General features: G+C 26.7%; 1 protein-coding gene across 2 annotated transcripts; it reads right to left on the bottom strand.

The window, feature by feature from the left end:
• Positions 1-253: 253 nt before the first annotated feature.
• Positions 254-22,975, bottom strand: LOC127280525 (regulator of G-protein signaling 17). 2 transcript variants are annotated; one of them, XM_051303570.1, is made up of 4 exons: positions 21,350-22,975; positions 11,631-11,911; positions 3,625-4,009; positions 254-2,128 (listed from the first exon to the last, which is right to left on the bottom strand). In XM_051303570.1, exons 1-4 carry the CDS (start codon positions 21,356-21,358, stop codon positions 1,880-1,882), a joined length of 924 nt encoding a protein of 307 aa, XP_051159527.1. In that variant the 5' UTR covers positions 21,359-22,975; the 3' UTR covers positions 254-1,879. The 2 variants fall into 2 exon arrangements, with proteins under 2 accessions (XP_051159527.1, XP_051159528.1); XM_051303571.1 differs by having other exon boundaries at positions 11,634-11,911; positions 21,350-22,974.
• Positions 22,976-27,998: the final 5,023 nt, after the last annotated feature.

The raw sequence follows: 27,998 nt of genomic DNA, 5'->3' as shown, positions 1-27,998 counted from the left end.
CTTACAGCTCAGAATTTTCCCTAATTATTAATAAATCGAAAAAATTAACTAATTTATATAGAAATTGTTTTTAAAAAAATATGTATTTCAAAAAATTATTTTTGAAAAAAAATTTACTTTTACAAATTAAATAAATAAATACAAATTAAAATTGCTAATTATTTATTATATTGTAATAAATAATTGAAATTTTAATTACTATTAAATTAATAAAAAAAAATGTTTACAACAAAAAATACTACGAGACTGGTTAATTTTTTTCTCATTATTATTTTTAAATAAATCTCATGCAGATTAAATTTTTTTTTGAAATTTTACTTCTCGACTGTACAGTTATTTTTTTTTTTTTTAATTCGTACATGGACATTAAAATCCAGTAGCTTATCAATTAGCTCGAACACATTTTTATCGCAAATACATTCTTATTATTTATCGTTTATATTCACGTAAATATACATAAGAAACTGTAGCAGATGTAATTTATTACAAATAATGAAAATTTTCAAATAATTCAAAAAATTTTATTTTGCTAATTATAATAATGAACCATTTTTTCCCCATCTCAGAAAGAAAAAAAATCGAGTTCGTACTCTAATTTTTTTCTCTCTCTTAAACTTGGAAAAAAAAATGCTATTTTTGTTTTTGAGAATAAAGCTTGTCTAACAACTTTGGAATTGAAACAAATAAATAAATCTTATTTATATATAAGAAGAAAAAACGCCTTCTTCTTTTTTTTTCTATTTATATATTTATGTAAAACTGCTGAGAAGCAGTCGAAATTTTTTTTTTTTTAGGAAATTCATCCTGATTTAACAATTCTCTTTTTTTACACATAAAAAATCCTTATAGAAAAGTGAACAAGGATTGAAAAAACATTATCTATACATATCATTGGTATCATCAGCTGATATTATTTTAAAATTTCTAGAATTATGTGTGACCACTGAAAAATTGTAGTCTCACATTTGAGTCTCTAATTATTTTTTTTTTTTTTTTCTTAATCGATTGGAATCGATTTCGTTTGTCTTTTTTCGAATTAGAGACTGAGAAAAATATTGTGCGAAGTGGGAATTAATTCTATTTTTGTATTTCGTTATGGTTTTTTTTTTTAATTGCGTGACACTCCCACTTTTTTTTTTTTTTGTTAACTAACAACAAATGTTGAATAGAAATGGAAGAGGAGTGGATGATGTGATTGGTTAAGTGACGATGGAAGAATGGGGAAATGGCGCACTGTGATTGGTTACGCGGAGAACTAGAGTGGGAGTAGCGCGCAAATGATTGGTTGCCGAGGCAAAGGAGTGGGAGTGACGCGCTCTGTGATTGGCAAAAGTGGGAGGTAACGCTCAACAATCAAGGAATCGACACTAGTCTCAGCTCTAATAATAAATAATAAAATTTTTTTTTTTCACAAAAAAAAATGTAAATCAATCACGACGACGCATATCCCCGGACTGCAAAACGATTACATTTTTATTTTCTCCTCTACTTTTGAAATTACTTTTTTTTTTGTAATTCCAAGTCCGTAATTATTTGGATATAATTTTTTCTAAATAAATAAATCACTGTCGCGTGTTTAGTATTTATTTTTTCATAGCGTGATTTATTTTATTTTTTTTTCATTTATTTCATGGCCCCGTGGCTTCGCTTGGAAGACCATTGTTAACCTATTTTTTTTTATTATTTATTTATCGAGACGACTCCAATAATAATTTTTTTTTTTCGTGTGTGCAAAATCGACGCGACGATAGCGTCGATAATTATAATACGAGCACGTTTTGTTTTTTTTTGGAGATCGAATTTTTTTTAGAAAACGTTTTTTTTTTTTGGTGGTCGATTTAGAAAAAAACGTTACCTATTTTTTTTATGTCGAGCGAGATTACGTCATCGATTTTTTTGACTTTGACTTTCCGGTGACGTTTGTGTGTTCTTGTTCGGTGCCCGTTGGACTGGGTGGCCCGCTACCGAGTCTCGCTGTTCGCCTGTAAATTTCACTGTTGACAAAACGTGGATAGGAGTCACGATGCATCAGAGTGTAAATTTGTAGTTGTGCCTCGTCGAACGTATGAGGCGTTGGCTCCACCATATTTCGATTCACGATTTCGCGCACCCGCGAGTCCAGACTCACCTGGAAGAAGAAAAAAAAAAGGTTTTCTTTGAAAATCTGAAAAGACTAATTTCGTTCACATAACCTGAAAATAATAACATTCTGTGCATGCTCCTTTTTACTTAAGATATTTTGACATGCGCTCACTTTTTGTTAAAGTAGTTCACATTTTTTTTTTAATTGGAAAAAAAGTTTTTCTTTGAAAATCAGAAAAGACGAATTTATTCACTTAACCTCAAAAAATAATAATTTTAACTCAAGGCAATTTGCCCAACGTTTACTTTTTATTAAAGTAGTTCAAATTTTTTTTTTAATTAGGGAAAAAAGTTTTTTTTTGAAAATCAGAAAAGACGAATTCATTTACTTAACCTCAAAAAATAAAATAGTTTTTAAGTAATTTAATTGTTTTTAAATTAGGGAAAAAAGTTTTTCTTTGAAAATCAGAAAAGACGAATTTATTTACATAACCTTAAAAAATAAAATAGTTTTTAAGTAATTTAATTGTTTTTAAATTAGGGAAAAAAGTTTTTCTTTGAAAATCAGAAAAGACGAACTTAACCTCAAAAAATAATAATTGTAACTCAAGACAATTTGCCCTACGTTTACTTTTTATTAAAGTAGTTCAAATTTTTTTTTTTAATTAGGGAAGAAAGTTTTTTTTTTGAAAATCAGAAAAGACGAATTTATTTACTTAACCTCAAAAAATAAAATAGTTTTTAAGTAATTTAATTGTTTTTAAATTAGGGAAAAAAGTTTTTCTTTGAAAATCAGAAAAGACGAATTTATTCACATAACCTCAAAAAATAAAACAGTTTTTAAGTAATTTAATTGTTTTTAAATAAGGGAAAAAAGTTTTTCTTCGAAAATCAGAAAAGACGAATTTATTCACATAACCTCAAAATAATAAAAAATTGTTCCAAAATAATTTGATAGTAAATTCTTTTTTTCTATTTAAATATTTATGCTCAAAAAAAAAAATAGGAAAAAAATCTTGTTCGTGAGAAAAAAAAGTTATGTATATATGTATAGGCATTAGAGTAGAGCCATCTAGGTAAAATCGAATTTCATTTTTTGCCCCCATGCATGTATATATAAATAGCGTTAGAAGAAGCATTGAAACATCATGCTTTTAGGGCATTCTTCTTAAATTCCATTATCGTTCTTGTTTGTGAATATGTGTCAAACTTGGCAAAATGTTGTGAATCTCGAACTTTTTTTTTTTTTTACTCAATTTTAAGTTATTTTATTTTCGCGACAATTTTAATGTTCACACATTGTTTTTTCAAAAGGAAAAAATTTATTTTCATTTTGTAAATAATTTTTCAATGCTTTTTCAATATAATTTTCAAACAATTTTTTTTAATAATTTTTCAATACTTTTCCAATAAAAAATAAATAAAAAATTGTTCTAAATTACAAAAAAATTTAATACAAAAATAAAAAAAATTGTTGTAAACTCAAAAGAAAGTATATGTAAAAACAAAAATAAAAAATGTAAAAATTTATTGTAAACTAACTTCTTTTGGAGAGAGTATCGATATGTAGTCCTCGTATATTAAGCGGGCTTTTTCTTCGATTCTCTCGGAATTTGTTTCGCGTTTGAGCTGCTCGCATGCGAGCCAAAATGCAATATTTTCCTCGCTATATTCGCTAACGAGAAATTCACGAAATAATCTCCTTCCAGCTGGATTCCTCATGAGCTTATCAAATGACGAGCCCCACGATCGAATTTCATCTAAATTGCAATAATCGCTATCACCATCAATCCCATCTAATCCATCAAGTCCATTTCCCGTACTTGCACTTGTTGGATCGCCAACAACTCCATGTTCGCCACTGTTGTTTTTCTTTTTACCCTGCTCACCACCACCGGCTGCATTTCCACTACCAACCGCCGCCAAACTGTCAAATCAACCAAAAAAAAAAATTACTATCATTTAATTATTACTATTATTATTATTAATTAATTACTATTTTACTATTATTTACTGTGGAATAAGTTTTAAAAAAAAGTATCGTTTTTTAAAATTAATTTTTAATAAATAAATATGTAATTTTTTGAATTTAATTTAACAAATTTAAAAAAATTTCATAGCATTGCTCTCTAAATCTGAATCAGTAGAAATTTTACTATATTTATACTATTACTATATTTATATTACTGATTTAATCAATAATTAATATTTTACTAATTGAATCAGTAAATTTCGACTGCTAATCAGTAAAATATGACTGATTCAGATTTAGAGAGTGTAATTTTTTTTTTTGAAAACAACAACTCTTTCTAATGGTTAGTCCTTTTTTTCGGTGAAATTTAGCGCCCAACCAAATACATTCGCGAAAGGGATTATGTTTTCGGAATAATTCGAAGACATAACCCTATTTCGACCAGAGGGGGGGGGGTGGAAGAGCAAAGGGAGGAGATTAAGGTCAGCGACGGATTTCACGCTAAAAGGGTACACGTCGTGTGAGAATTGTATTAAGGAAGGGGATAAAGGACTGAGGAAATTTGATAAGCGAATTCCATTGCGTAGGATAGAGAGTGAGTATTCTCGAAAATTGGATTCAGTAAAATTTCGTTAAAAATTATATATATTTTTCCTATATATTTTAGGCAGAAGAAAAAGAACAATTTTTTTCTCCAGTCTCTTTTGTTGGAAAAATTATAATACTTTAAATTTGCAAAAAAAAAAAATAAATAAACGTGACAACTTTTTACTGAAGTGCTTTTTTTTGGGAGAATTAAGAGAAAATAGAATATGCTGCTATAATAATAGAATATAATATAGTAAACTCAGCGTAGCCAATCGTTCAGAGCGTCACTCCCACCCTTCCGCTCAACGTAACCAATCACGTGAGTTCGTAACTCCCACCCTGCCGCTCAGCGTAGGCAATAATTGCGCATTTACTCCACTCTCCAAGCAACGCATTGCATTTTCAATTCATTTACTGCAGTCACGTTTTTGAAAAACCTAAGTAAAATTATTTAAATATCAAAATTTAAACAATCGAAATAAAGAATATAGTAAGAAAAATAATAATTTACTATTTATAATATATATTTAATATTATATAATAATAATATTAATAATAACTATAATACTGCCGTCCAAAGTAAAAATATACGTCCGTGCTGTATATTTCAAATGCGTGTCTTTTTACTTTGTACGGTAGAATAATAGTGATAATAATAATATAATTTACTGCTATATAATTTTAAATGTATATTATATGTAGTAATTTATTAATTTTGTTACTATATTCTTTATTTTGATTTTTAAAATTTATATTTCAATCCTTTAATTACGTTTTTCAAGAGCGTGACTATTAAATGAATTGAAAATACAATGCGTTGCTTGGAGAGTGGAGTTAAAGCGCAGTAATTGGCTACGCTGAGCGGCAGAGTGGGAGTTACGCGCTCAGTGATTGGTTACATTGAACGGAGGGTGGGAGTGACGCGCTCAACGATTGGCTACGCTGAGCGGAGGGTGGGAGTGACGCGCTCAACGATTAGTTACGCTGAGTATAATAATAATAATAATAATAATAATAATAATAATAATAGTAATAATAATAATAATAATAATAATAATAATAAAAATAAAAATAATACTAAGAAATCAAAAACGTGAATAAAAAATATTTTTTTCTCAAATAAAAAAAAAATCTGAATAAAACACAATAGAAAAGAATTATACATATAAAAAAAATGTAAAGGTACGTTTATATGTATGTATGTATATTTGGACCAAAGGGGGAGAAAAATATGATCGACGACAGGACGTCTAGTCGACCAAAACTGAAAATCGAATCACGACTACATAGTTTCTGGGATGGAGGTATTAGTGGGTGTTGAGAGGATGAGTGTGTAGGAGATTTCGATGGAGGGAAACAAAAGGGAGAGGGGAGGAAACACGTGTTATGCGCACAACAGCGTTTCCCAAATGTATATATATATATATATATATATATATATATATAGGGCACGATAGCAGCATATAAACAAGAAAATACACTGTCCTGCTCACCATTTATTCCTGCTTGCGGCATGAAACAGAAAAAAGAGAACAGATATAGATTTGAATTTATATATACATATATTTATAATTATTATAATATGATGATTGTTTCTATTTATAGTTGACAAATGACATGGCTACAATAATTTTTCCTTGAATTTATGAGAAATTTTTTTTTTTTTTAATTCTATAGAAAAAAAAAATTGTTATAAATAATATTTATAAAAAAAAAATTGTTCTATAGAATAGAAATTTTTTTTAAAAATAATTATAAATTATAATGATATAATATATATATATATATAATACATAAAATATATAATTATAAATATATATATATATATATATTATAATTATAAAAATAATGATAATTATAACAACAATTTTTATAATTATATAGTTATAAATATTTATAATTATTATTATTAATAATTTAATTAATATTTATACATTTGTAAAAAATTGTGCATACATTTGTACTCGATGGTAAATAGGTCATAAATACACGCTATACAGACTTTAGGGTTGTAGAGATGAACGATTCGAAAAAAGATAATCGATTAAACCAGGGGCGGACCGGGATTCCGCAGCACTTTTCTAAATTGATAGAAAACTGAAAGGAGGAAAGGGCCATAAAATATTAAAAAAAAAAAAAAGAACGAATATAATTTTTGTTACCTATACTTTAGTTTAAATCATTTTTAGCGAATGCTCTTCATTTTCACAATATATTTTTCGATCCACATAAAAAAATATCCATTTTAAACCCAATTTATTTGGGAAAAAAAATATAAAATTTACTTTGAAAGAAATAAAATTTTTTTTTTTTAAATGTACTTGAATCAAATAAAATTTATTTGAAACCAACAAATATTTATTTGAAACTAGTAAATATTTATTTGTAACAAATAAAATTTATTTAAAACTAGTAAGTATTTAATTGAATCAAATAAAATTTATTTGAAACTAATAAATATTTAATTCAATCAAATAAAATTTATTTGAAACTAATAAATATTTAATTCAATCAAATAAAATTTATTTGAAACCAACAAATATTTATTTGAAACTAGTAAATATTTATTTGAAACAAATAAAATTTGTTTTAAAACTAGTAAGTATTTAATTGAATCAAATAAAATTTATTTGAAACTAGTAAATATTTAATTCAATCAAATAAAATTTATTTGAAACCAACAAATATTTATTTGAAACTAGTAAATATTTATTTGAAACAAATAAAATTTATTTAAAACTAGTAAGTATTCAATTGAATCAAATAAAATCTATTTGAAACTAGTAAATATTTAATTCAATCAAATAAAATTTATTTGAAACCAACAAATATTTATTTGAAACTAGTAAATATTTATTTGAAACAAATAAAATTTATTTAAAACTAGTAAGTATTCAATTGAATCAAATAAAATTTATTTGAAACTAGTAAATATTTAATTCAATTAAATAAAATTTATTTGAAACCAACAAATATTTATTTGAAACTAGTATAAATATTTATTTGAATCAAATAAAATATATTTGAAACGGACAAATATTTATTAGAAGCAAATAAAATTTATTATTTTGAAACTAGTAACTATTTATTTGAATCCTCGTTTGAATCAAATAAAATTTACTTAAAACAAATAAATATTTATTTAAAATCAAATAAAAAAAAAATTAATTTAAACTCTACTTTCCCTCTTTATATTCTACAAAAAAACAAAATAATTTAGTAATAAATTAATAATTTATTTATTAAAAAAAAAAAAAAAAACTATTTTACGCGTATTTAAAGACGCGAGAATTGAAATAATCGTCTTTCTATTGAATTGAAGTAAGTGTAACAAAATGTGTCCGATATATATACAGATTCAGTGTGTTCCACATTTCAAGGAACAAATGGGAGAGATCCCAATTGTATACTGGAAAATCGTTAACATACTAAAGAAAAGCACCGCGCGCCTGTTTATGTCCTGTGTATGTATATATATATATATATATATGTGAATGTGTGTGCAGTAAATTGCACACTCTTTCAAAAATTACACATACTAAAAAGATTGCAATCTTCTTACGTACATACATACAATTTTCCCATATTCTAATAAAGAAAAAAAAAAGTTACTCGGACATTAAAAAAAAAAAAAAAAAATTTCCATATTTTTCATACAAGATTTAATGTATTTTTTCTTTCCTTCTTTTTTTTAATTTTACTTTCCATAAAACGGAGATTTATTTTAATAGAAAATGAAATTTTTTTTTTTAATTTTATGTTTAATAGAAATTTTTTTAATTTAACTTCTCGATTTTATTAAATAAAAAGAAGGCAAAAGAAATTTTTAATAAAAAAAATAATAATAAAAATAATAAAAACAATAATAATAATAATATTAATAAAAATAAAAATAATAATAATAAAATAATAATCATAGTAATAATAACAACAATAATAAAAACAATAATAATAATATTAATAAAAATAAAAATAATAATAATAAAATAATAATAACAATAATAAAAACGAAGACGATAATGATTGTTTAATTGAATGTAGGGTCATTTAAATAATAATAATTATTAAATAAATAATGATAATAATAATAAAAATATTTATCGGAGTGTCCTACATTCCTGCCACGAATCCTGGACTAGTTTAACCGTAACAAATTCATCTCATGAAACTTAAGAGATTCACTTATAGAGTATATAGATCCTTTCAGAATTTTTTTTTATCTTTTTTTTTTTTTTAATAGACTATTGGAACTAGGTCTCCTCGATGGAATACATCGGGATTGAATAAGAATTCATTTGACGTGACTTTTCTACGAATTCAATAGGACGTTCACATAGTAAAGGCGAGTGCAGAGCGGCGCAAGCGAGGTCGATAGTTCGAGAGCGTTGGGTGGGGTTATATGGGGGGATGAGGGATGAAGAGGAGAAGAAGGGTAAGAGCTGAGTGATGCTATGAGAGTGAGAAAGAGAGATAGAGAATATGATATGTCATATGCAACTGAGAGAGGGGAAAAAAATTGAGATGAGAAAGTGAAGGGAGAAAATATATTAAAATGATAGTAATGAAAGAAAGAGAAAGAAATATTGTGATAAGGAGAAAAAAAGAATGGAGGAGATGACAATAATTTGCCTTTTTTTTCATTTAACAATTATTGTCAGAAGGAGAAAGTATGGAGAAAAGAGAAAACGAAATGGAGAACGAGAAGGTAAGAGAAAAAAAAATACAAGAAGGAAGGAAAATGAAATGGAGAAGAAGAAGGATGGAGGAGAAGCTTAGAGAATTATGGAAAAAAAGGAAAAAATGAATGGAGGAAGAAAAGAATGGAGGAGAGGCTAAAAAAAAGGAAAGAATATGAAAAAAGAGAAATGGAATGGAGAAATAAGGATGGAGGAGACATTCAAGATAGTGTAAAAAAAAGAAAGGAATGGAAAAGAAGAAAAAGGGAAAAAGAGGTTATTAAAAAAAGAATAGAAAAAAGACGGAGAAAGGAATGAGGGGAGAAAATAATGGAGAAGAGGTTAAGAAAGAGGAAAAATAGAAGAGAGAGGAAAAAAGGAATGGAGGAAGAAAAGAATGAAGAAGAGAATAAAAAAGAATAGGAAAAAGAAGAAAAAAGAGGAAGAAAGGAATGGAAAAAGAGAAAAATAGAAGAGATTAAAAGAAGAGAGTAAGGGAGGCCAATAGAAGTTACAGTAAAAAGAAGAGAAAATGATGTAGAATCAGAAAAGAATGTGAATAAAAAAAGAAAATAGATAGAAGTAAAAGGAATAAAAAGTGAGAATTAAAAAATAAAAGACAAAATAGGAAAAGGGTAAAAAATATTAAGAATAGAGGAAAGTGTCTCAAGAGGCTGAAAGAAACTGTAAAAGATGAGGAAGAAGTTACATAAAAAGAGGAGGCTGTGATGTCACTAGAAACACATTAGGGACAATAGAGGAATAAGAAAAAGAAAAGATATCTAAAAATATGGTAATGGGGAAGAGATAATAGAAAAATCGCTGACAAAAAGATAGAAATAAACAGAGGAAAGAGAAAAAAAAGTTAGAACTAAAAATTGAGGAGAGAAGGTAGGAGAAGAAAAATAAGAAGAAAAAAGATAGAGAAGTAGTAGAAAATAAAAAAAAAGATTATGAAAAAGGAGGTGGAAAAAATGAATAGGAGGATAGATGTAGACAAAAAGAGTAATGGAAGAAGGTAACACTGAAAGATGAGAAGAGCAGAAAAGTAAAGGAATCAAGAAGAAAAGGACAGAAAAATATAAAAAAGAGAAACGGAAGGGAAAGAAGAAGACAAAGAGGAGAGGAAAAATATAAAGAAAAAGAAGAAGAGAAAGGAACAGTAAAGAAAATAGTAAGGAAATAAATAAAATGATTTTATCACTCGGTCGATATTAAATAAATAAAAAAAAAAACATGAAGAAACAAATAAAATAGTAAGGAGTTGGAGAGGGGAAATAAAAAAAGAGTAAAAAAGTGAAAGGAAAAATAGAAAGAGAAAATAAATAAAAAAGGAGTGAAGTAGAAGAAAGAAACAAAGGATAGAAAAGGGAAAAGAAAAAGAAGAAAATGAGGGGAGAAGGAAAAAGTAAAAAGAAATGGAGGGGAATAGGAGAAGGAAAAGAAGAAAACGATAAGAAAAGAAAGGAAGGGAAGCGAAGACAAAGACGCAGCGAAAAAGAGGAAAGAGAATAAGGACAAAAAAAAAGATAAGAAGTGGAGCAGAAGTGGGAGGAATTACAGAAACAGAAAAAATATCCTAAGGAGTGGGAGGGAAAGATGAAAATAATCAGAAAAGGGAAGAAGAAGTGGTGGGAAGAGGAGGAAGAAAAGAAGGAATATGAGAAACAAAAAAAGGCTTCAAAAAGTAGGAGAGAAAGAGGAGAATAAGCAAAAAAAAAGTGGGAAAAGAAGAAGAAGGAATAGTGGAAACAAAAAAGAACTAAAAGAGTGGGAGGGGAAGAGTAGAATAAGCAGAAAAACGAAGAAGAGGAGGAAAAAATGAGGGAAATAGAAGAATATCGAAATAACAAGATGGGAATATGAGAAAAAAAGTAGACGAAGATAAAAAGGAAGGGAAGAGAAAAAGAATGGGTGGAGGAGAAGAGAAAAGAAGGGAAGGAAAGTGGAACATAATGGGAGGAAAAGAGAAAAAAGGGAAGGGAAGTGGAAAAAAGGAAGGGAAGACAAAAAAAATGTGAGGAGAAGATAAAAAGAGAGGGAAGGGAAGAGGAAAAAAAGGAAGAAAGAGGGCAAAAATCGAAGAAGATAAAAAGAAAGGGAAGAGAAGAGGAAAAAAGAAATGGAGGAGAAGAGGAAATAAAGGAAGAAAAAGAGGAAAAAAGGAATAAAATAGAAGAGAAAGAGAAAAGAAGAAAAGGAGGGGAAGAGAAAAAGTGAACGAAACAAAGTGAAGAAAAAAAAAATAAAGAATGAAAAATAAATATGCTATCAGCGTTCCTAACGAAAAAAATAGATAAGAACGGTAATACCACGAGCAACTGCAACAGCAACACCAACAAAGGCAACAGTTGTCCTTTTTGGAGCGTCCCATTAATCCCGGCGCTTGGCGCTGCGATTGCGATTGTTGTTGCCCTCCTCCTTGCTGTTGCTGCAGCTGCGACTGTTGTTGCTGCGACGATTGTTGCACAACAGACCCAGAGGCCTGACTTTGGGCCCTTAGACGACATCCCCCACCTGCGACACCCTCACCACCTCCAGCGCCGTGACTAACGCCAATCCCCATAGCAGTTGCACCAATTCCACTCGACATCTGCATCAAATCATTCACAATTATAATCCACGCGTTTTTTTTTACACTAAAAATAATTCCACATTACATAAAAAAAAAAAAAAATTTATGAAATTATCATAAAAAATTATTTTTTAAATTAAATTTTTTTTTAATTTGATTTTACATTAGAAATTTTAACGAGAGTTTTGTTTTGTTACTAGTATAATAATTAGAGTTTGAAAAAGTTTCTCCTGAGAGAGAGAGAGAGAGAGAGAGAGAGAGAGGAAGAGAAAGAGTTTTAATTACGTTACAAAATAAAAAAAATAGAAAAAAGTTGTTTGCATATCGTTGTCAACCACTGTTTTGTGTTTACATTCAAGTGCATCGAACGAGTTCTTACCCTCAGTTGTATTATTTGTTCACTCGTGCGAGTTGTTTATATTTTAGCCAGTTTAACGTGTGTAAAAGGGGGAAAACTAGGAAGTTAAATGTAAACTATGAACAGCATCAGAGGTTCTCAGTTTAAATTGTTATAATTCAATTAAAAAGGTGCTTTCCCAATTTCTATATAACGTGTCAATTATTTCCATAAATTAATTGAACTACCGTTTTCACAGAATTTTTTTTTTTTTTTTTTTTTCTTTCTTAAAAAGTACAAAACATAACCTCAAACTTAAAACATTTATAGAAAATAAAACAATATCAATTAATTTTAATATAATAATAATAATAATAATAATAAAAAATAATAAAAATAAAAATAATAATAGTAATAATAATAATAATAATAATAACAATAATCATAAAATAATAATTATAATCCAGAATTTATTCCTGAATTTGATTTCAATTACAAATAATAATAATAATTTATTTAAATAATTATTAAATTTTATCAATTTTTTCGTTTTAATTTATGTGAAAAATTAAATTTTTAAGAATTTTCTCAATTGAGAAACTTTAAATTCAAGTGCTCTGTGAATATCTATATTTATACACAGTGGTATGTGGATTATATCGTCGTCGCACACTAAAAGTACCGGAAATCAAAATTTCATGTTTCAGTCTAAAACGCTTTTAGTGAATGTGATTTTAAATTTTTATGGAAAATTGGTGGATTTTTTTTTAGTAATTTTTTTTTTTTTTAGAAAATAATAATTCTTTTTTTTCTGCAAAATATGATTATTATTATTATTTTTTTTTTTTTTTGATATCACATTAAAATATTTAAATACACAGGAATTAAATTTCCTAACCTAAAAACAAAAATTTGGCGGGAAATTTCAATTGTCCTATTGGTCAAAAAATTAAAATAACTAGCAGACAATATTCTATGATCAATGTTGCCAATTTTCATTCTTTATAAATAATAAATAAATTTTTTGAATCTATATTTATTCTATTTTATTTGTTGTCCTTTTTTTTCTATTTTTCTACTAAATAGAAAATTTGAACTGTCTCACTTGTAAACAGTGTGTTCCACTGATGACAATCGTTTCCCTAAACGAAGTTAAATAAAGCACAAATGATTTTGCAAATATTTATCCGTTTTTTTTTTGTCATCAACCAAACTATGTGTACAAAAAAAAAAAAAGAAAAAGTTCGTTGGCATAATAATGTGTTCAGTTCACCAAACTATCGATTAGCGTGCTCTCCTTCATGGCTATTTATAGTTGTCGTATTTATGTGGTTTAATGAAAATTCGATGAGCGCAGGTAAAAATTTTACCTCTCTCCGAAGATAAACAAAGCTTTATTTTCAACAAAACAAAACGTGTCCTCGTTTTTTCTGTTCATTTTTTTTTTTTTTTTTTTTTTAATAATACTCGTTAAAATTCAATCAATGCAAATATATCCCATATGTACTATACAGCCAAAAGTAAAATAAAATATCTATACAATTTTTGGACAAATTGAATTTTTTCGTATAATTAGAATCATATAAAAAATGCCTTGGATTAAAAAATAATCCTTGTCTTATTTTCTAGATTAAAATTTTTTTTACTCTCTAGGGTTAAAAAAAGTTATTTTACTCCCTAGAACTGAAAAAATACTTTACTCCCTAGAATAAAGCCTCTTTTGTCTTCTAGGGTTAAAAATAGTTATTTTACTCCCTAGAACTGAAAAAATACTTTACTCCCTAGAATAAAGCCTCTTTTGGCTTCTGGGGTTAAAAATAGTTATTTTACTCCCTAGAACTGAAAAAATACTTTACTCCCTAGAATAAAGCCTCTTTTGGCTTCTAGGGTTAAAAATAGTTATTTTACTCCCTAGAACTGAAAAAATACTTTACTCCCTAGAATAAAGCCTCTTTTGGCTTCTAGGGTTAAAAATAGTTATTTTACTCCCTAGAACTGAAAAAATACTTTACTCCCTAGAATAAAGCCTCTTTTGCCTTCTAGGGTTAAAAATAGTTATTTTACTCCCTAGAACTGAAAAAATACTTTACTCCCTAGAATAAAGCCTCTTTTGGCTTCTAGGGTTAAAAAACCTTTTTTTTATAATTCCTAGTTTGAAAATGATCATTTTACTCCTTCCCTACCAAAAATTATCAGAGTTCACTACTGGCGCGGTACTGGTAATAATATCGCGCCACTACTGGTAGTACTGGCGCTGTACTGTCCCAGTAGTTAATTTTTGATAGAGCAAGAGTCGAAAGTGACTATTTTACTCCCTAGAATCGAAAGTGGCTATTTTACCTCCTAGACTAAAAAATGATTATTTTACCCCCTAGAGTAAAAAATAGCTATTTTACTCCCCAGGGTTAAAAAATTACAGATTAGAGTAATATTAAATTGACGAATGACATTTAAATCCTATTTTTTAACTCAAGAACGACATTTTTAACAGATATATATATATATATGTCTAATATTTAAACGAGAAAGTGAGTAGAAAAAATAGAGTGAAGCAATGCGGATTATTGACCGGCGAATTGAAAATTTTCTCTGCTTAGAATTCTATAAAAATTCTAAAAGAACGTGTCCGTGCTTTATTGACTTCATACGTCACGTATATTGAGAGTTTTCCACTGAAAACTAAAAAAAAAAAAAAAAAAAAAAAAAAAAAAAAAAAAAAAAAAAAAAAAAAAAAAAAAAAAAAAAAAAAAAAAAAAAAAAAAAAAAAATTTCCCTATTACTCTATGTAATTTCTTTTTTCTATGTAAATTTTATTACATATAGTTAATAAGATATTTTTTTTCCCTACTATTTTAGGTTTTTTTTCCGCACGTAGATTTTAGTTAATAATTTAGAAAAAAAAATCTAAATAAATAAATTTTAGATAATTTTTTTGTATTTTAATTTAAATTATTTTTTTCGCATTTTTTATATGTATATACTGGCTCTTAAAAAGTAATGTTGAAATTTTCCCGTATTATAATTATAAAATGATTGCACCTTCAATATAATTGAAAATTGTGATTTCTCCATTGTCGGAAAAATTAAATTCCTTTTAACTGAAATCGATCAATTCCCCTCAGGTTTGATTGTAAGCTTTTGATTAAAATAATCATTTCAGATTATTATAAAGATTTAATCAGGATTATTCGTTGGAATTTGACAGAAAAAAAAAATAATAATAATATAATAATTATATCACTATTATTATTATTATTATTAATATTTATTATTATTTTTATTATATTATTATAATATTATTATTATTGTCATTATTTTATTATTACTATATACACGTAAAAAAAAATATTTACCTGAAACAGGAAAAGGTTTCATTAGAATAGCGAAAGATTTAACTGAAACAAGTAAAACTTTTGCTCTTATAGTGAAATGTTTAGCTGTTTCATTTAAATCTTTTATTCCATGTATTATTTATACCGTCTATAAATAAATAAAACAAAATAAAAATTATTATTATTATTTTATTTTTATAATTTTGTTATTATTATTATTATTACTATTATTATTATTATTATTATTATTATTATTATTATTATTATTATTATTATTATTATTATTATTATTATATTGAAAATTTCATTTTGGATCCAGTAAATATTAATTCAAAGATTAAGAAAAAAAAGAAGGTAACGGATAAAATTAAATATTTTTATCTGTTTATAAAATTTTGTCTAAAAATCAAAAGCAGCTGATAAAATCATGGGGTTAAACAGAAGCAAATTTTATTGACAAAAAGAGTACATGAATGTTGACTTCTCATGTGTTATGTGTACGGGAGAAAACTTTTCAAGCTGCGATCAGGGCATGCTGTATAGTCTCAAGGGAATGAGAAAAATAAATGTTACTATAGGTCATCACTGAAACTTTACTATATTATACATATATAAAATTGATTAAACAGAAAATAAAGATTTCTACAATTAAAAAAAAGTAAAAAAAAAAGAAAAAATAATTAAAAAATAAATAAATAAATAAAAATAAAGAAAAAATAAATAACAAAAAACTGAATTTAGGAACAATTTTTTTTTTTAAATATAACTATAAATAGAATTTTTTTTTGCTTTGAAATAAAAAACTAAAAGAACTATTAATATTTGTAATACATAACAAAATAGAAAAAAAAACTTTTTTTTTTTTTTTACCTAAATGATCAACAGGTGAATCAACTTGTGTCCAGAGTGTATTTATTCAGGTTTTGTAGAAAAAAAAAGAAGGAGGATGAAGAAAAAAAAAAAAAATTCCCAAATTACCAAGTGAAGAGAAAATTTCTTTTCATTGAAAACGAAACTATTCAAATTTATTGTGAAAGGAACTTTTTTCAAATAATAATAATATAAACAAACTGAAGTTCTTTAGAAAAATTTGTTTGCAGTTTCAAATTAACAAAAATGAATTTTTTTTTTTGATAAAATTTTATTTTTTTTGATTAAAAAAAAAAGTATGTTTTTTATGATATCAAATGTTTAACAAGTTGTTGGGGGAATTTTTTTTTTTTTTTTTTTTTTTAAACTATTATTCAGTTTACTCGAGAGACCGAAGAATAATTCATGATCAATAAGAAGATTGAGGTCAAGAACCATCTTGATGACTGAAACATCTTTTGTGTATTAATTTCTTGGAAAGACAAAGCAAACAGTGGTCTCTCTCTCTCTCTAATATAGAAGTCAAGATGGACTACTTTATAACCAACATCCAGTTCATCTATGCAAACAATATTATTATCATGATGTGGACAAGGACTAAAATTCAATAATAACAAAATAAAAAAAGAAATAAAAAATATTTTGAAAAAGTGAAATTAAAAATAAAAACACATGGAAAAAACATTTAACTGGAACAACGATAAGTTTCGCTTTAGAACAGCGAAATGTTTCTCTAAAACAGCGAAAGTTTTAGTTGTTCTAGATAAACATATAGCTGTTTTAGATAAACGTATAGCTGTTCTAGATAAACATATAGCTGTTTTAGATAAACATATAGCTGTTTTAGATAAACGTATAGCTGTTCTAGATAAACATATAGCTGTTTTAGATAAACCTATAGCTGTTCTAAATAAACATATAGCTGTTTTAGATAAACGTATAGCTGTTCTAGATAAACGTATAGCTATTCTAGATAAACGTATAGCTGTTCTAGATAAACATATAGCTGTTTTAGATAAACATATAGCTGTTTTAGATAAACATATAGCTGTTTTAGATAAACATATAGCTGTTTTAGATAAACGTATAGCTGTTCTAGATAAACATATAGCTGTTTTAGATAAACCTATAGCTGTTCTAAATAAACATATAGCTGTTTTAGATAAACGTATAGCTGTTCTAGATAAACGTATAGCTATTCTAGATAAACGTATAGCTGTTCTAGATAAACATATAGCTGTTTTAGATAAACGTATAGCTGTTCTAGATAAACATATAGCTGTTTTAGATAAACATATAGCTGTTTTAGATAAACGTATAGCTGTTCTAGATAAACATATAGCTGTTTTAGATAAACCTATAGCTGTTCTAAATAAACATATAGCTGTTTTAGATAAACGTATAGCTGTTCTAGATAAACGTATAGCTATTCTAGATAAACGTATAGCTGTTCTAGATAAACATATAGCTGTTTTAGATAAACGTATAGCTGTTCTAGATAAACATATAGCTGTTTTAGATAAACATATAGCTGTTTTAGATAAACGTATAGCTGTTCTAGATAAACATATAGCTGTTTTAGATAAACGTATAGCTGTTCTAGATAAACATATATAGCTGTTCCAGATAAAGATTTTTTTTCCGTGTACAATTAAAAAAAAATTGCTAAACCTATTTTTCCAGTAAATTGCATCCGAATTTTCAATGGAACGATTTTTTCAATTTTCACCCCTAGGGACTAAAGTACCAGTTTTTAAACCCAAATTATCTATTCTATTTCCAAAACTGTTTCCTATATCATTTTCAACAAAAATTTCCATTCTTTTTCCATTTTTCAGTTCTTTTAATATTTTATTCAGTTCCTTTAATTTATTTTTCATGATTTATATATATAAAGTTTTGTAATTCCTTCTATTATGCACTCTACAGAGTATAAAGTATAAGCGACAAGTTAAAAGATTAAAAAACAAAAAAAAAAAATGAAGGAAATGAATTTCAGCATGAAAACGCTAAGTACATACAACTCTTGAACATAAACTCGATCATTAACAACATTCGAAACACTTGAGTTTATTGAGTTTTATATACTTATATATATATACTTTTCTCATACTTAGCGAAGAGTTACTTAATTAAAAATAAAAAAAAAAAAGAAATGAGAAAAATAATAATAATAAAAAAAAAAAAAAAAACAGAAGAACGTTGCGATGATTAAAAGGGAGGTGTTAAAATAGTAGATTTAGTTTTAATCTAGGTCATATCCATAGTACAAGGCATCTTATTAACTCTTAATCAACAGATAGATTTACCAACAGGTGGATCTGTTGCCTGATTAAACTCTACAAACTTGAGAAACTATTCTATATATTGAAACAATTTTTTAAATTTTGCAAAAAATTTTTAATTTATTTCTCAATTAACTAATAATTTATTATAAATATATTTTAATTATTTTTATTATTATTTCTTAATTTTAAATAATCCTAATAGTTTCAAAATAATAATAATAATAATAATAATAATATAAAATTATAATATTTAATACTCAATTATTATTATATTATATTATATATTATAATATTTATAATATAATATAATAACTATAATATAACACACTGAAAAAAACATTTACCTGGAACAGCGAAACATTTCACTATAGTAGTGAAAGTTTTACTTGTTTCAGTTAAATCTTTCGCTATTCTAGCGAAATCTTTCGCTGTTTCAGATAAATCTTTTTTTCCGTTTATATTATACTTATTATTATTATATAATATTTAATTAAGAATACAAATTTTTTTAAAAATTACTGGTTAAAATACAAAATAAACTACACTGAAAAAAAATTCTAGTTAGAATAACCAGAATTCTGGTTAGGGTATATTTAACATTTTGATTCTGGTTAGGTTAACCAGAATTCTGGTTATTTTAACGAGAATCCTAGTTAATTCAACTAGAATTCTGGTTAACATAACTAGAAAGTAATGTTAAATATAGCCTAACCAGAATTTTTTTTCAGTGTAATTAAAATGTTTCATTCTTTAATTTTTATGTGTTACTTTGACGTAACGATAACGTGTCATTTTTTGTAATAACGCACTGTTTTTTTTTTGTAACAGTATAAAGTGTAACTTGTAAAATAGAAATTTTTTACTTATGTTAAAAAAACTATATTGAAACTAAAATATCGATGAAAAAATCAATGACTTAGATTACGAACAAATTTACAAAGAAATTATTGTTATTATACTTCCTTCAAAGAAATTCCATAATTACGAAAAAAAAAAAAAAAATTCCCTATATTCAGGAGTCACGAAGAGGAAAAAAAATCGATTCCAAGCAAAACACATTTTTAACTGACATTTTATGCAAAAATTATCACTTAAAATTGTTTTTTTTTTTTCTTTTGCTTAGAATCTCTTTTGTTCCTCTTTTCTCTACATCTGACTTAGTAAACATTAAAATTAAAATTATGTGACTCACTTTCTGCTTTTAAATTAATTAAATTTTACTATTTAATAGTAAAAAAAAAAAAAAATTTTTATCCTATCGAATTAGTAAAATTTAACTTATTCAAAAGCAAAAAAGTATGACGCACTAATGAAAATTACACTCAGAGAAATGGTATATTTGTCTCCGAGCCTACTAACTAATTTATTTGTTGCAAATATATTTTAATTCATTGAAATAAAAAATTTATTTGAGCCAAAGAAAAATTTATTTCTGACAAATAAAATTTTTATTTACGCCAAATAAATAAGTTAGTAGGCTCTGAGACAAATATACGTTTATTTAATTCAAATATATTTTATTTGGTTCAAATAAATCATTTCTCTGGGTGTAGTCAAAAATGTTTACTAATTCAAATTTAGAGAGTTTCTGATACTCAGAAAAACAAATTCATTGATTCAAAGACTTAAATTTTCTTTTGACTTTTTCTTTGTTACAAACAAAAATTTATTTGTTACAAACAAATTATCTTTGATTCAAAAAAAAAAAAATTATCTTCCTTTCAAAGACATTTTTTTTTTATTTAATCCAAAGAAATGTTTCTTTAGCCCTATATATCAATGTTAGAATTTCTTTATGATTTAATGCATATAAATTTCTTTCATTTAAAGAAAATTTCTTTGAATCAAAAAAAATTTTCAATTCTCTTTCAATCAAGGAAGCTTTTTTTGTATAAAATGACCCATAAATATAATATAAGGGCATTCCATAGAAAATTGACAATAAAAAAAAATTAATATTTAAAATAAAATATAATAATACCTACACTCAAAGAAATTATAAATTTGCTCTCTAAATCTGAATTAGTAAAATTTTTTACTAATTTGAATTAGTGACTCACTTTTTGCTTCTGAATTAGTAAAATTTTACTAATTATTAGTAACTTTAACTAACAATTAGTAAAATTTAACTAATTCTAAAGTAAAAAGTGAGTCACTAATTTAAATTAGTAAACATTTTTACTAATTCAGATTTAGAGAGTGTCTCAGAGCCTAATAAATATTTATTTGATTCAAATAAATTTTTATTTGATATAAATAAATATTTATTTGATTCAAATAAAAAAAAATTTATTTACGCCAAATAAATAGACCTAGTAGGCTGTGAGACAAAACTACGTTTACTTAACTCATATATATGTTATATTTGGTTCAAATAAAACATTTCTTTGCGTGTAATATAATAGCAATATAATAATAATAACAACAATAATAATAGAACGAAAATAAATAAATTTCAATCAATTGCCAATTCTTCAAACATGAATAGACAAAACAAAATCCAATTTTCTAAAAGAAAAAAGAAAAAATAACAATACTTCTTTGACAGATATAGGGGGGGATAAGGAGTAGTGGGGGAGATTTAGAAAAATTGTGAACGCAAAAATAGGGTCGAATTTATATATCTTACCTCTATCATGTTCCATGCGCTAGGAGCGAGTCCAGCTCGCTTCCCGCGTGCGTCTTACAATAATCCTCTCTCTTAATATATATATATAGATCTATCTATATATATATATATTATTTATCAGAGGCCCCTAATTTCGTGGGCCTTATGGTGGGGGTAGTTTTGCCCTCAAAATTAATTTAATATAAATTTTCAGATAAGAGGCTCTCTTTCTTCATGCCAAATGAAGATGTTGCTTAAGATGAAAATCCTTCAGATTAACAATGATGATGATGATGATCCTCAGCCTGGTCCTGATGGACCACCTAAACGGGCCTCGCCCGATGCCCTCATGCTCCCTCTGCACACCCCCCTTATACACGTTTTCACACTACGCCACCTCGCGATATTTCACTGCACATCCGCTCGTCAACAATAATAATTCCCCAAGAAGATGATGATGATGATAATGATGATTTAAATTAAATCCAGATTTTTGCATATTTGGTCCATGATGATTTTCCACTGTTTAGTGGATTTTAAATATTATTTGGCTACTATTTTTAGTATACTATAGTAGTAACTTGACTACTACAAGTAGTAACAAGTAGTTACAATTATTAACAAGTAGTAACAAGTTACTTGATTAGTAACTTCCTTTTTTCAATTATAAATAAACTACTTCCGGAATTTACTAAATGGATTTAGTACCCATTTTTTCCAAATTTACCCCTAATGGGGTAAATTTTACAGCGGACATATTTTGTCACTGAAAATCAGGTTTTTTTTTTTTTTGATTCCTCCTGATCCCACAGCCTCGGGGTGCTCTTGTAGTGGCTGCGGTGGTGAGAATCTGGTTTGAAAAAGAGAGAAAGAGAGAGAGAGATGGGATCCGTGAAAGAGAGAGGAGAGGAAGAGAGAGAGGTAGGAGGGAAAGAGATGGGAAAAGAGAGCAAGAGCGAGAGAGAGAAAGTTGAGTTGGACTGTGCTCGTTATTGATTGGCGCCCACGGTACACGGAGGGAGACCAACGTCGCAACGCTGCCGTCGTGCTAGAAGGGTGCTTCTCTTCGAGGAAATCCCGGGGTCACGAGCGCAACGACATGCACCCCACTTTTTTTTTTTTTTTTTTTTTCCTTTTTTTTTTTTTCGTTTCTTAAAATCTTCTTATTCTTCTTCCTCCTTCTCCTCCTCTTCCCCCACTTTTATTTTTCTTCTCTACTTCTTCTTCTTAACAATCCTGACACCAATTATTATCATCAATTCACATTTTTCCAAAAAAAAAAAAACAATTTCACACTTCACTTGTTCACAAAAATTTTTCTCCAAAAAAAATTCGAAATTATTTTTTTGCTGCTCGAGGGAGGATTGTTTTTTTTTTTGGGGGGGGAGTGGGGGGAAATTACTTACTGGGATAAGGGAGAATTAAAATTTTTTTTTTTTCCTTTCTTTTTGTCTTAACGCGAAAGTGAGACAATTCTCGCGAATGTCTCAACCTGAGAAACGGTGCCGTGGTGGGCCACCCAGAGTTCAGTCAATATGGCGGTTGCTGATAATGCCTGGCCACCACTGCTCTGTGGTGGTGGTGCTGCCTTCTATCGAAGACCGTCTCGGCGACGCCGACGCGGGGCGTCCCGATATACAACGGCGCCGTTTCACGAAGGTCGCATGTCCACGCACGTTCACGCCTGCGGTCTACAGTCACTATTTTCTCTATATATATATATGCAAAGGGGGCATTCCACGTGAGATTTTCATTTTAAAAACGAGAAATTTTTTTTTTTTCAAAATCTTTATGAAAATTTAGAAAATACGTATTTTTTTTGTTTTTGTTTTTTGATTTGATAAAAATTATAAAAGTTGAAGATTTTTTTTTGAAATATTTAAAGAAATCAAATTTTATAATTTTTAAAGTTATAATAAGTTCCTAGGAATTGACCACTGAAAATGCTTACGAAAATTCCTGTTGGGAAATTCGACTAGTTTTTTTTTTACTTATATACCTACTAATTTTTCAACATAACTGAATTAAATATACACTAAAAAAAAAGTAGAATTTTTACCCCAAAATCGGTATAAAAATTATCTGCAACAAATTTTATCCTAGTTGGGGGCGCCACCGTATATGTGAATTAGCATTGGTCAAAATTATCCGCAACAAAATTTATCCAGTGTTTTTTCTGTGAAATTATTGTATTTAATGAACAAACATATTTAAATTAAGAAATTTTATCATACTTAAAATCCTTTTATATTTATAGTTTTTATGAAAGTAAACGAAAAAAAATTTTTAGGTTAGGAACTTATTTAATTGCACTAGCATGGTTATGGCTAATAATTCCTAACGTAAGAAATTCCTAACTAAACATAACATAACAATTGCTAACTAAACCTAACCTAACTTAACAATTCCTAAGTAAACATAATTTAACTTAACAAATTCCTAACTAAACAAAACCTAACCTAACAATTCCTAACTAAACATAACTTAACATATCAAATTCCTAACTAAACAAAACCTAACCTAACAATTCCTAACTGAACATAATATAACAATTGCTAACTAAACCTAGCCTAACCTAACAATTCCTAACTAAACATAACTTAACTTAACAAATTCCTAACTAGACAAAACCTAACCTAACAATTCCTAACTAAACATAACTTAACTTAACAAATTCCTAACTAAACAAAACCTAACCTAACAATTCCTAACTAAACATAACATAACAATTGCTAACTAAACCTAACCTAACAATTCCTAACTAAACATAACTTAACTTAACAAATTCCTAACTAAACAAAACCTAACCTAACAATTCCTAACTAAACTTAACCTTACCATACTTAACCCAAACTAATAATTCCTACTAAACCTAACCTAACAATTCCTAACCAAACCTAACCCAAAAATTGCTAACTAAACAAAACCTAACATAACAATTTCCAACTAAACATAACCTTAACTAACAATTTCCAACCTAACAAAACAATTGCTAACTAAATCTAAGCTAACCTAACAATTCCTAACTAAACATAACTTAACTTAACAAATTCCTAACTAAACAAAACCTAACCTAACAATTCCTAACTAAACATAACTTAACATAACAAATTCCTAACTAAACAAAACCTAACCTTACTATTCCTAACCTGAACTAATAATTCCTACTAAACCTTACCTAACTATTCCTAAGCAAACATAACCCAAAAATTCTTGTCTAAACAAAACCTAACCTAACAATTCCTAACTAAACTTAACCTTACCATACTTAACCCAAACTAATAATTCCTACTAAACCTAACCTAACAATTCCTAACCAAACCTAACCTTAAAATTTCTAACTAAACAAAACCTAACATAACAATTTCTAACTAAACATAACCTTAACTAACAATTCCCAACCTAACCAAACAATTGCTAATTAAATCTAAGCTAACCTAACAATTCCTAACTAAACATAACTTAACTTATCAAATTCCTAACTAAATAAAACCTAACATTACAAATTCCTAACTAAACAAAACCTAACCTAACAATTCTTAACTAAACCTAACCTTACCATTCTTAACCTAAACTAATAATTCCTACTAAACCTAACCTAACAATTCCTAACCAAACCGAATCCAAAAATTCTTAACTAAACATAACATAACCTTATCTTAAAATTTATAACTAAATCTAACCTAACTATTCCTAACCTAACCATTCTTCATCTAACAATACCTAACGAAATCTAAACTATCAATTGCTAACTAACCTGAACCTAACTTAAAAATTCCTAATCAAACCTAACCTTTCCTAATCTAATCTAACAATTCCTATCTAAACCTAACCTAACCTAAAAGTTTTGTTTACTTTCATAAATAATATAAATAAAACGACTGTAAGTAATAAAGTAATGGATTTGATTTGATCTACTAATTTTCATTCATTTCTTCTACAAATTTTTAATCAATTTTTCACTAAAACTTGATTTTAAAAAAATATTACTAAATCAAAAAGTAATATTTTTCTAAAAATTAGTAAAAAGTTTTACTTATTTGAATTAATCGGCCGAATTCGTATTCAAATTTTAGAGATTGTATCCATATTGGACATTTTAAAATTATTCAACTCCTTGACGTAGTTAAATTTAAAAAAAATCATAACTTCTCTAATATTTATCAAATAAAAAAATAAAAAAATACGTATTTTCTTATTTTTTACAAAAATTTAGAAAAAAAATATTCAAGTCAAAAAAAAAATTTTTTTTTCAATAAAATTATTACTTGGAATTCCCCATATTAGAAAGAAAAAGACAGAGATAAAAAAAAAGAGAGAAAGAAAGAGGTTGAGAAAAATGTGTGGAGAGGACCCTTACCTCTTGTGTGATACAATATATATAGAACATCAAACATTTGAGATGTCGCGAGGGTTTGTTTTCATTTTTCATTTCACAAGCCTCACTTTCGATGAGGCTTGATTTCTTATTCTTGGAATTATTGTTATTCATGACATGTATGTGTTTGTGTGTGTGTGCTCGTTTCAAATAGCTTCCACGTGTTTTCATTTTTTTTTCTTTTTTTTTTGAAAAATAAATCTCCATTAAATAAATATATAAATACATAATAATACTGTCGTGAATAATTTTTCATCTACATTTTATATTATTTATTTACGATTTTATAACAAAATCAAAAAAAAAAAAAATTTATTTACATTTTTTTCTAACTTCATAAAATTTTTCATTAAATTATTAAAAACAAACATTTTAAAAATTCAATAAATTAATAAAAAAAAAATTTCGCGGTTTAGTTTTTTTTAAAAAAAAAATACTTTTTTGGCAATTATTATTAATAAAAAAAAAAAAATGTAACAAAATTACAAAAAAGGGTTAAAAAAAGAGAACTAATTTTATTGTCTGTAATTTGAAAAAATTTTCAACCAATCAAGACTACTTATATAATCTTAAAACTTTTAATTGAAATTTCACAAGTTTCACACCTTTATTGTTTTATAATATAAATCGCAAGAGTCATTGACTAAAGAGGTTTTTTTTATCTATATCCTCTTAAACTTTCTTATATTAAGCAGAATAATTCATCAAAAAGTGTTTTTTATGTTGCTAAAAATTATAATAATAATAATAAAAATAAATTATTTTTCATCACAAAATAACGTCAAAATCATTCTTTTAAAGTTACATAGATAAAAATCTCAATTTAATTGAAACAGTATAATTAAATAGTTTTCTTGAAAAAAAAAATCCACTCTCAAGGCTAAGAAAATTAACTTTAAAATAAGATTTCACCTGTTCTTTCTTTCTTTTTTTTAATAATAAATAATGCAAACAATTTTCTTAGTGGTCATTAAAAAAAAAAAAAAAAAAAATTCTATGAAAATGTTTCCACCATCTTTTCTCTAACACGCTTTTCATTAGCATAAATATTAGCGTTTTTATCGGCGCGATTTGTTAGAATTGCGTGACCCGAATGTTATAGCGCAGTTATTACATATCTTGATAGTCAAATAATTTTTCCCTTCAAAGTATAAAATGATTGTTCGATAAAAAAAAAAATGATGCGAGTGCAAAAAAGAAATTCTAAAATCATTAAATATTATTTATCCAGTATTTTATATCGGGGTCAAGTGTGCTTCCGGTTTAAAGAAAAATTTTTTTAATTTTCCCTCAAAAATTCCTTATAGCCTATTGTCTATTTTTTTTATCTAATTTCAAAATTTAGAATTTTTTCCGCATTTTTCGATTTAGTGTAAAAATAGGTTCTTTTCCTAAAATCCAAGCGTAAAAAATTTTGCTTTGGAAGGAAAATACATAGAAATATATTAAAAGACCTTAAATACAACAACAAATCAATAAAATCGTATTTTTCAAAAATAAGCCAATAAAACAGATTTTAACGAGTTGGTTCAGGAAATTCACGTCAGATGGGAGTAGCGTCTCTTTAAATGGAGAAAAAAAGTATATAACCTAGTAAAAGTCGATAGAAGTATAGAAAAAAAAAACTGTTTCTCTTACTATTTTGAAATAATACATTTTTCCCCTATATTTAAATTGCTTAATTTCTTTACTATTGTATTTCGTTTAAATTCTTTTTTTCTTGTCACATTTTAGGGAAAAAAACCCCTAGTGGCTATGAGCAGTACTACTTTTGCACTTACCTACCGAGTATCGTCGGTAAGGTAGAAATCTTTTCCACCCTGTATCGACACTTGCCTTAAGGGAACCGACATTATTAACAGATAATAATAATCTCTCTCCTATGATAATAAAATCCAGTGCGGGATTCAAAGAAGATTTTCCCTCTTTTCTTTCATCTACCATAAATGGCTTCAAAACAAAAAATATTTCTTTTTTCGAAAAGATAATTTTACCATCCAACAATTTATTATCTACTTTATTATCTATTTTACTATTTTATTATCTAATAATCTAGTTACGAAATAATTTTATTCCCGAACCAATATCGGAAAAAAAAAATTATATTCGCCGAATCTAAAGGATGAATAAAATTTCGAAAGTGCATAGAACATTTTTCCCTCTGTCTCATCACCCTCTTTTCTACTATATATACATATATATAGTACAAAAGAGGTATATATATATATATATAGTGGGGAGAAAGCGTAAGGGAGAAGGAAGTCAAGAAACACGTGCATGGACACATCTTCG

The sequence above is a fragment of the Leptopilina boulardi genome, unplaced genomic scaffold, assembly GCF_019393585.1.
Source record: "Leptopilina boulardi isolate dan_hultmark-lab unplaced genomic scaffold, ZJU_Lbou_2.1 LbouV2_248, whole genome shotgun sequence".
Taxonomy (NCBI): Eukaryota; Metazoa; Arthropoda; class Insecta; order Hymenoptera; family Figitidae; genus Leptopilina; species Leptopilina boulardi.
This window is presented reverse-complemented; position numbering and strand designations above follow the sequence as displayed.

Bases quoted from the DNA above. Each gene is read 5' to 3' on its own strand.
- LOC127280525 (XM_051303570.1), bottom strand. The intron at 4,010-11,630 runs GTATTACCGTTC...TTGATTTGACAG, and splicing joins TGCTGTTGCAGTTGCTCGTG to TTTGGCGGCGGTTGGTAGTG. The intron at 2,129-3,624 runs GTTAGTTTACAA...TTCTTCTTCCAG, and splicing joins CGATACTCTCTCCAAAAGAA to GTGAGTCTGGACTCGCGGGT.